Source organism: Pinus tabuliformis, chromosome 4_2, assembly GCF_031772625.1.
Source record: "Pinus tabuliformis cultivar Carrire ecotype Pingquan chromosome 4_2, CPIR1, whole genome shotgun sequence".
In the NCBI taxonomy this organism is placed as follows: domain Eukaryota; kingdom Viridiplantae; phylum Streptophyta; class Pinopsida; order Pinales; family Pinaceae; genus Pinus; species Pinus tabuliformis.
In genome coordinates this window covers 71,035,857-71,046,883 of record NC_142304.1, presented here as the reverse complement: position 1 = coordinate 71,046,883, position 11,027 = coordinate 71,035,857, and the positions used below count along the sequence as shown (strand labels likewise).

At 36.4% G+C, this 11,027-nt stretch overlaps 1 protein-coding gene across 1 annotated transcript; it reads right to left on the bottom strand.

Annotated features, from left to right (window-relative positions):
* Window positions 1-9,358: 9,358 nt before the first annotated feature.
* LOC149168279 (thylakoid lumenal 15.0 kDa protein 2, chloroplastic-like) lies at window positions 9,359-10,051 on the bottom strand. The gene has a single exon (XM_089424875.1). The coding sequence runs from the start codon at window positions 10,049-10,051 to the stop codon at window positions 9,359-9,361; it is 693 nt and encodes a 230-aa protein (XP_089281001.1).
* Window positions 10,052-11,027: the final 976 nt, after the last annotated feature.

The following is an 11,027-nucleotide window of genomic DNA, read 5'->3' as shown; positions in this document are numbered from 1 at the left end:
ATAATCAAATATATAGAGATAGTTCATTTCAAACCATTTGATCCCGATCTATCCTTAGATCTTGTTCTCCATCAACCGGTGAGATCCCTCTTTAGCTCAGATCCAGATCTGCACCATAACCCAATCACAGTATTCCAGATCTAGCACTTTATCAGATATTCAATAATTCAGATGATGCTTTGTCAAATGATCTCCTTCCTCTTTTATAGCCTTAGTCCTTTCTCAATACCACGGTCCAAAACCATAGGATCGAAAAATTGTTGGACTAATACCATGAACCAAACATGAAAGTACGTGAGATCAACACTTTTGGATGCAATAACACGGGCCAAAACCATAGGATCAAAAACTATCGAACTAATACCATGAACCAACCATGAAAGTGCGTGAGATAAACAATTCTGACGAGGTACCATGGTCCAAAACCATAGGTTCAAATACCAAGAACTAACTACCATGGACCAAAGGTAAGTTCTCCAACATATACACGCTTTTCCTTGCATGAAAGTGCGTGAGATCAACACTTCTGACGAGGTACCATGGTCCAAAACCATAGGTTCAAATACCAAAGACTAACTACCATGGACCAAAGGTAAGTTCTCCAACATATACACGCTTTTCCTTGCATGAAAGTGCGTGAGATCAACACTTCTGATGAGGTACCATGGTCCAAAACCATAGGTTCAAATACCAAGGACTAACTACCATGGACCAAAGGTAAGTTCTCCAACATATACGCGCTTTTCCTTGCATGAAAGTGCGTGAACTTTTTCTCTACATGAAATAAACTTTTCTCTGCATAAGAGTGCGTGAACTTTTCTCTACATGAAATAAACTTTTCTCTGCATAAAAGTGCGTGAACTTTTCTCTACATGAAATAAACTTTTCTCTGCATAAAAGTGCGCGAACTTTTCTCTACATGAAATAAACTTTTCTCTGCATAAAAGTGCGTGAACTTTTCTCTACATGAAATAAGTTTTTCTCTGCATATAAGTGCGTGAACTTTTCTGCACTATAATTTATCATCTGAGATGAGTGGGTTGCCATCAAGTACAACATATGTATCATAATGCCAACAATCTCCCCCTTTGGACTTGATGGCAACAACAACCAATTCACTCTCCCCCTTTGACATCAAGGGAAAAGGGTGAACCAAGATATTCTCTTTCCTAGATAAACATTCCGTTGTCTATACCCCCTGAGTACCTGCTGAAATCTCCAAATGTTCTCCCCCTTTGTATATGCCAAAGTGTACCAATCTGTCCATGCTCCCCCTGAGTATATGCCAAGTCTCTGTACTACTGAAGTGTGTTGTTCATGCTCTTCCTGACTGAAGGCAAGATCTGCAAAAAGATGTTCTTCAAGAAGAACCATGAATTATACATCATAGGAGACCTTCCTATCACCAAAAGACTCAGTACATACATCCATTTCCCAACCACGTGGGGATATACTAGAATTGACTCATTCACCCAACCAAGTTGGGATACATCAAAAGTTTACATATGACAACCAATCACATTGCATCAATCATCCCAGGCATAGTGGGGAAACCAAAATAGGCCGTTACATGACCTTGATAAAAAAAGATATACATGACATAGAAACGAAATATCAAGACTATGCAAACTACTATCAGCAACATCTGACAATCACTGTATATATCAGCAACCATTTTGTTCTTCTGTTCTCCTTTCTGCAGCTGATCCACCTGTGCCTGATGGTCTCTGAAAGACCCATATCAGACTCTCTTCAACCAGAGTGTGGCCCACTGATTTTATTCAAACCAACATATACGCGACTGAATCCACAGAAACTAACGTATATTCGCGGATACTCCTTGTGAAACTCGCGTACAAACAATTCCAGATCAGCAACCTATCATCATATAGATAAGAACTCATCATCATGTCTCCAACAAAGCAACTTTGAGTAGTCATCCATGTATCAGCACTATGTATCTTGAGCTCAAGCTCATTTGGCAAAACCTCTTGATATCATCAACAACAACAATCCTTATCCACAAGAGTGCCTGCATCATAACTGTATGATCTTTATGCATATGACGACAGCAGCATATGAGAGACTCATCATCAAGTGAGGAAGATGTATATTCAAGCTTTGTACTTCTCCTTATCCTTATGAAGATCACCATGTAAGCACCATATATGCATCATCAAAGAATCAACCATAAATCTGATCTGAACATCTACTATGTAACCCCAAGCATCATATGAGAATTTATCATAGACAACTCACAACCACATCATAGCAAGATATATCATTTAGCCATATAAACATCATCACCAAGGCTATTAACCATAATGCCAACAATGCATTATTAAAGGCATATGCTCCCCTTCAACCTGTGCCATCTGTTAGATCTGATCATGCATATATCAGCAATAAGCATCAAGACATCATCATCATCAAGTTAGGATCAAAACATTTCTAGACATCAAAACATTTCCACACATCCTCAGCGGACTGTAACTATTAACCAATAGAGCAAATAATGGACTGAATCATATCAGACCCTTTTTCTGAGCCTGTCCCCACTACTTTTCCTCAGACTGACATATACGCGACTTTGCAGTGTCTAATTCGCGTATATATGCGACTTCCCTTTATGGAACTTGCGTATGAGATTCAGGATACTGAAGTTTTATACTTTCAGCTCCCTCTGAGTCTGTTATGTCTGTGTTGTGCTGTATCTGAGTACATTGTGCTGTGCCACATCTGTCTGACTGTACTTCCTTCTTCTTCCATATCTTCAAGTGTGATGATGTTTTCTCCTTTTGGTGTGATGTCCGTCCTTTTTTCCTGCATTCCTTTGCTATATGTCCAAGCTTGTTACATGCATAACATCTTACATGTTTCATATTCCTCCTGTAGCAATCAACAGCTTTGTGACCAAACATATTGCAAGAAAAACAATATCCATTGAAGTACCTAGAATGTGATGATCTTGTGATGATCTTGAACCATCCTTCTTCTGCATCTAGCTGCAACATGTCCAAGATTATGACATTCATAACATTCAATATTATTCATCTGGGTAAATGGCTGACCATAGTTATGAGTAAGATATTTTCTTTGAGAAGTCTCTTTCCTTGATTGTTGATGGGGTTGACCTTTCATCTCTTTGTTGATCATTTTAGATTTCTCTTTAGAGTTCCTTGCCTCACCTTTTGAACTAGATTCACCTTCAATAGGTTCATGAAAATCAAGACCAGTCTTGATAGCAGGAGACCTTTGACTACTAAGAATATCATCCAAGGCTTTAGTACTATCTTGAAATCGTAATAGTTTATCCTTTTCTTCTAATTTACCTTTCAAGATATTTACCTCAACTTGAAGTTGTTCTTCCTTTTCTAGACATTGCTTCTTCATGTCTTCTTCCGCTTTCCTTCCTTCTTCCAACTGATTCCTCAGTTTGAGAATCTCCTTTTCTTGTTCTTCATTCACATTCTGCTGCATTTGACGAATTCTGAAGGCACATTCCAGTTGAGATTTTAAGCTGATAACTTCGTTTTCCTGTTTTTCAATAGCTTGGAGTAGATCTTTATTATGCTTCTTTGATTCTTCAAGATCTTCCTTTAGCGAGCGGATCGTGGCTTCAAGACTTTCATAGTAACTGGATCTATCTCTGAGTTTCTTGATGGTTGTGCTTCTTTCATTGACTTCATCTCTTAATGATGTCACTTCACCCTGCAACTTTTGACATTGATTTTCCTTGTCCTTGAGTAACTTTCTTACCTTGTTTCCTTCCTCTGATTGAGCTTTTAGTTTGGTAACTTCTTCTTTGAAAGCACATTCCATTTTGTTCAATAGATCTTGTTGATCCTTAATTTTGTCTGTAAGCCTTCTAAATACTGCCTCTATTTGATACTTTTCTTGCTCACCCATAAAAGCAAATTCAGTTGCTTCACTATCACTTTCATCTTTTCCAAATGGATAGATAGCTGGAACATCAGAGGAGACCAAATTCATACCTGATAGTTCATCTTCATTCTGAAATGATTCTAAATCTGATTTTGAATCTGAAGAGCTTCTTATACCTAATCCCCAATCGATTCTCCCACTGTCATAGTTATTCTGAGATTTCTTCTTCTTCTTAGGTGCTTTCATCTTAAGCTTCTTTCCCATAGTTCCACGGATCTCCTTCAAGCGATCAAGCTTCTACCAAAGGACCTGCTCTGATACCAATTGTTGGAAATAATACTGAGAGGGGGGGGGTGAATCAATATTATCACATCAATAAAACTTTTTTCATTTCCATATTCAGATTCATATATGCTACTTCCACAACTTCTTATGATTCAGTTAGTTGATCCTTAATGAGTGCATTAGAACATTATCAACCTTATTAACAATAAACAGGTGCAGTAAAATAGAACAGATCATCACACATAAGTCACACACATGAACACCATGATATAAGGTGGAAACCCAATGTGGGAGAAAACCACCTGCTGCAAGCCATCTCAATCTTCTTCTTAATACGAAAGATCCTTTTACAATATTTATGTACTAGTGCAGTCTTATACCAGTACGCATGCTTCTAGCTGCAGAGAGCTACAACTCTCTCTCATTCTCCAGTCTCTCCTAGAAGGGAGCTACAACCCCCATAGTTCTTGTACTAGCCGATCCATTTACTAGTACGCAGGCTGCTACCTGCTACAATGCTCCAAAGTTTTCAACTGCTACTGGAAGGGAGCTACCACCCCCTTAGCTCTTGTACTAGCTAAGATACTAGTACGTAGGCGCCGACCTACAATCTTCTCTCCTCTAGGTACCACGTTTCATATATTTTCAGACTGGATACACCTGAAGCACAACACATAATCTGAAAGGCCATGTTTCATCCAATTTTCATACTGGACCCATTAATATCATTGAAGCACATAATCAATCAATCTTCTGAATCACCCAAACACCAAATCAATACATATACAAGGATAATATATGTGTTAGCACCCAGATCTAGTCCATCAGATCACATAAATATGAGTCATTATGATCCTGATCCAATATTAGTTCTCATCCATCAATACTGAAGCTAAAACCAATCAACCAAACAGGATATGCAGAATACTGACACCTTTAAACTGTCATCAGAACCCATCAACAACCAGAACCACCTGTGACTTCAAATATCATAGCTCAAATTGTATACGCTACTACAATGAACCAAACCTGCATATATACGCGCTTACACCAAAGCCAACTCACGTACAAATCTATAAATATTCAAACATGACTTGCAGTGATCTCAAACTTAAGTTATACCCAGTTCAGATCATTTTCAATATACAGATCTAGAATAAGCATAATCAAATATATAGAGATAGTTCATTTCAAACCATTTGATCTCGATCTATCCTTAGATCTTTTTCTCCATCAACTGGTGAGATCCCTCTTTAGCTCAGATCCAGACCTGCACCATAACCCAATAATAGTATTCCAGATCTAGCACTTTATTAGATATTCAATAATTCAGATGATGCTTTGTCAAATGATCTCCTTCCTCTTTTATAGCCTTAGTCCTTTCTCAATACCACGGTCCAAAACCATAGGATCAAAAAACTGTTGGACTAATACCATGAACCAACCATGAAAGTACGTGAGATCAACACTTTTGGATGCAATACCACGGGCCAAAACCATAGGATCAAAAACTATCGGACTAATACCATGAACCAACCATGAAAGTGCGTGAGATCAACACTCCTGACGAGGTATCATGGTCCAAAACCATAGGTTCAAATACCAAGAACTAACTACCATGGACCAAAGGTAAGTTTTCCAACATATACATGCTTTTACTTGCATGAAAGTGCGTGAGATTAACACTTCTGACGAGGTACCATGGTCCAAAACCATAGGTTCAAATACCAAGGACTAACTACCATGGACCAAAGGTAAGTTCTCCAACATATACACGCTTTTCCTTGCATGAAAGTGCGTGAGATCAACACTTCTGACGAGGTACCATGGTCCAAAACCATAGGTTCAAATACCAAGGACTAACTACCATGGACCAAAGGTAATTTCTCCAATATATACGCGCTTTTCCTTGCATGAAAGTGCGTGAAATTTTTCTCTACATGAAATAAACTTTTCTCTGCATAAGAGTGCGTGAACTTTTCTCTACATGAAATAAACTTTTCTCTGCATAAAAGTGCGTGAACTTTTCTCTACATGAAATAAACTTTTCTCTGCATAAAAGTGCGTGAACTTTTCTCTACATGAAATAAACTTTTCTCTGCATAAAAGTGCGTGAACTTTTCTCTACATGAAATAATCTTTTCTCTGCATATAAGTGCGTGAACTTTTCTGCACTATAATTTATCATCTGAGATGAGTGGGTTGCCATCAAGTACAACATGTGTATCATAATTCCAACAAAGAAAACTCCAAGTATGCCACACTCCTCCCTTTTCTCCTAATTTTCATTATTTTCATAAATAAAATGCCAATAAATGCCACTTTGTCTTTCCAAAGCCGTAGCCATTTCCTTAGCCATAAATTAATCACAAGTGATTTCCATCACTATGTTTTTTCCCAACATTCAACTTATAATACATGTCCCATGACCACAATATTATTTTACCTTTATTATTTTTTACATGGATTTTTGACCAAAGATGTTATAGTTTCGATATAGTTGTACGTGGAGTGTTGTCCTATATACCCAAAGGTATGTATAATAATTTTTTGATATAGTTCGATGTACGTGGAAAACCAACCATCCCCGAGATGTAATGCTGACAAGTAATGATAACTCCTAGGTTTAGAGACGCCAGAACACATCTTCTAGCCTATACCAACTAAATGTGTCTTTACTTTTTAAAATTTTCCTTAGATTCTTTAATGTTTATCTTGATTATATTTTCGGTTTCAAGGATCGAAACGAATTCATCTGAACTCCTAAAATGAAACTAGCATGAGAAAATACTCTTTTAATTCGATGAAGACCTAAATAAAGAAGGGAAGGAGTTTCAAACAATGATGCAGAAAACAATAACTTCCAAACAAGATCCTGAAATTAACTATTCCAATTCAAAATTTCAAACTCTAATGCATGAGAACATTAATGTTTGTTTTTTTTTGTTTTTGTTTTTTGTTTGTTTTTTTTTTCTTTCAATTTGCAATGTAAGGAAAAATGAAAATATGACTAAATTATTGAATAAAACACAATTCAATCAGATTGCTACTGTAATATTAAAATTTATTTGAATGAATCAATACTAAATCCATATGTAAAAAGATATAATTAACAATAAAAAGGTAATTTCCTACCAAAGAGAAATCCAACTCAAATTTCACACAAACTGCTGGCTTTACAGAGAGTAAGATAGACCACAAACTCAGAAAACCACAGTAAACTAGCATTTTCACCAGATGTTGCAAAGGAAACGCCGTAAGGCATAAATTGAAGAATGCAAATACAACAAAAAAATACTTTCATAAAGAATAAAAATACTTATAATGAATTTATTATTAGATATTCCTATATATTGCACTATATATTAGCCCCACTAATTGTTTCCCTTTCTTAATGTAACCTTTCACCACTATGGTCACTAGAATATCAAATACAATATGTGTCTCTTAACTAAAAACCATTATGAAAGTCAAAATACTTATATGTCTCATATCCCATATAAACCATAATATACTTTGATCACTCTTTTAGAATTACAAACCCTTCCAAAATGCAACTTCTAGCCACTATTACCATTAAGAAAAAGTGGCATTTATTACCTTATAATCCTTAAGGGAATAACTCTATTATTAAGTAAACCATAGTGCAATATGATTTTTAACACAATGAATTCTAAAAATTATGACCCCTAGTACACTCTCATCATAAACACATTGTAACTCCTAAAATGTTAGGATACATAAACTTTAATACCTAACACGTTAACTATAACATTAAAACTATAACCTATATGTACTTAAATTGTCTTAACATAGTGAAGGTAAAGAAGAATCAAGTGTGGCTCTTCAAATTCAATCCCACGAAAAACGGATATAAAAAATGTTGACTATTATGTAGATGATATTTTCACTATTGACATTGACCCCAAAACCATTTTATGGGAGAAACCTATGGTAATGATGTTGATGGGTACTCATTATTCTCCCATTAAATGGTATAATGGTGGCCTACATTTTGTAAATAATTTAAGGTCTTAATGTTTGTATCTGGAGCCCTTTTTGACTACTATGCTTTCACAACCTTAATTGTATGCATTTAAAATTTTAGAGATTAGTGAGTTCTTTTCTAATTTAACCCTAGATGCAATAACATTAAGGAATATATGCATTTAAAATTTTAGAGATTAGTAAGTTTTTTTCTAATTTAACCCTAGATGCAATAACATTAAGGAACAAATATAAGTATGCCTAGCTGGAGAAAAAGGTAACAACATCTACTAGGGTATGTCACATCTTATTTTTATTCCTTACAAACCACCTAGATCGAGAAAAAGGCTAAGACTAGTTTCCTTTAAAGCACCATAGCTCAGAAAGGTAGGAATTAAAAGCAAAAGCCTACAAAAGAAAGAAATAAATCTTACAAAAGTAGGACGCCAAAGCCTACGAAAGAAAGAAATAAATCTTACAAACATTATGATGAAGAAGGGAATTCAATACCCATTGAGGAGATGAACAGAAGAACATGACGTCCATTTTTACTAAAATCACCACAAATATTGATAGTTATCCTAAGTACACAATGTCATTAGGATATTAATCCAATAGTAGGCTGTTCAAAAAGTCCCTTTCTCACTAACTTTCTCCCTCTTTTATAGAAATTTTCAATAGTGACACTTGGCATCTCATGCAAAAATAATTATTTTCTTTATTCCAATAATGCCTGCAATAAAAGGTTTATTTTACACAAATCAAAATGAAATTTATTCTCTGCTGAATGTAACTAAAACCAGAATAACAAAATAACAGGGTTGCTGAGCACAGATAATGTCAGACTTGGGAACTTTACAGCTAATTATAGTATTGTTTTGGCGAGAGAAACACAGAGTCAATTACAGCAATGAGAACCAATTCCATCTCACTACAAAGCATGGTGGATATGTGAAGGAGACCCATTAATCGATGCAGTCCTGCATGATCACTCTCAGTGTTATATCCCCATTTCCTTCGATGAAAACAGTGGATTAATAGTCCCATATAAGAGAGACAGGTTAAGCCACAGGGACAACCCTTAACATAAGGCTACATTGAAAAAAATTATAAGCAGCCATTGCAACCCTCCTGAGGATACTAATAAACATGAGTTGCATTTGAGCCCTGAACTTCTGCAAAATAAAAAATTCCCAGACTTTTATATCAAAGTTAAATCATTTTTTCTCAATAGGTGATTTTCCAAAGATGGGTGTACAATTGGAAGTATCCCAAACGAAGCAAATAACAATAGCCACAGAGGAGAAAGAAGAACAACCCACTGCCATGAACCCTCCACTCTGCCCTGAGGGCTAAGCCGGGCAGCAAACCTAAACACACAACCCCCAGCAATGGATGTCGCAAGAGTTAAAAAGTACAGGTCATCTGTCAAACCAGGCACGTTATTGCATCCGTCTTCCCTAACAATGCATTGCTTGATGGCATCAATTGTATTCAAAAGGGCTGCCTGATAGCCCTCTTTCGATACAAAAAACTGATTCCCATACCTGGACTGCCGCCCACCGAAGAATTGACGAGGAAGCCTGGAACCCACTGTTAATCCTATGCCAAAATTCAAGATGTTTGGGGAAGAGATGTCCTCTACTATAGTCACAATCCTGTCATCAAGGCACCATAGGTCCCTGAAGGATTTATCTGAAGGAGATGGGGATGGCCCAGACCTTGTAAGGATTCTCGTTTTCCACTCTGACTTGTCTTCCAAAGCCTGCAACTCTTGTGAAATCTTCATTACTTGCGCTGGAAATAAGACCCTGGCTATGTCAATAACATTGGTGAAGTTGTTGGGTAGCTGAAGGTCTGGGACTTTTATTGCTTCTGGCTCTTTTGAGGCCATGTTGGATTGAAAGTCTGAGTGCAGGATTGGGGTAATTGCTAAAGACGGTGTCAACTGCACTTGCTGAAACAAAAAAGTGAACAAGAGCATGGATGCCATTGACAGAGTTTGCTTACCCACATCCTTGAGAATGTTGTTTTTGTGCTGTGCATATATCAACTGAGAAATACCCAGGTTTTTGAAGGTGATCTGAAAGGGGTTGAAGTTGTGGGTTATTGAATCAGGTGTACATTGACTAACAGAGTATGAGTGTTTTATGCGATTGAAGGTGGGCTTGTAATTGAAAATGGAGAGGAAAGAGAATGACTTAAAAGAGATAACGCAGCAGGAACTGAGTGGCATTTTAACTGGGGGTGGAACCAGTAGAGTTTTGTAAGATTACTCAAAGATGGACGAATACCTCCTAATAAATCATTTGAATTCATGTCCCTACCAAAATCAACGAGGATTCAAAGTGTTATGTTCATTGAAAATAATCTATGACATCCAACTGAAGCATTTTAACTGGGGGTGGAACCAGTAGAGTTTTGTAAGATTACTCAAAGATGGACGAATACTTCCTGATAAATCATTTGAATTCATGTCCCTACCAAAATCAACGAGGATTCAAAGTGTTATGTTCATTGAAAATAATCTATGACATCCAACTGAATTTTTGATAAACAGGAATATTTTTGGTGGGATTTTATAGAGTGCGATGGTGTTTGAATTTTAATAGAAAAGAGAATTTTTATACACGCTGTTACCCAGGATCAAAACAATTGACATTCTGAAGGGAAAACTAAACTATTAAATTGTTACCCAAATCAAAACAATTGACATTCTGAAGGGAAAACTAAACTATTAAATTGACATTCTGAAGGGAAAACTATTTTCTTAATGTGATTAGGCTGATAATCAAAATTAAATTCTTCGTCTTTTGTTGGGAGAGAGAGACGCTTTGTAAATAATGTACTAATTCTCTTTAATGTTAACC

Excerpts from the sequence above, each read along its gene's own strand:
- LOC149168279 (XM_089424875.1), bottom strand. The coding sequence starts at position 10,051 with ATGGCCTCAAAAGAGCCAGAAGCAATAAAAGTCCCAGACCTTCAGCTA.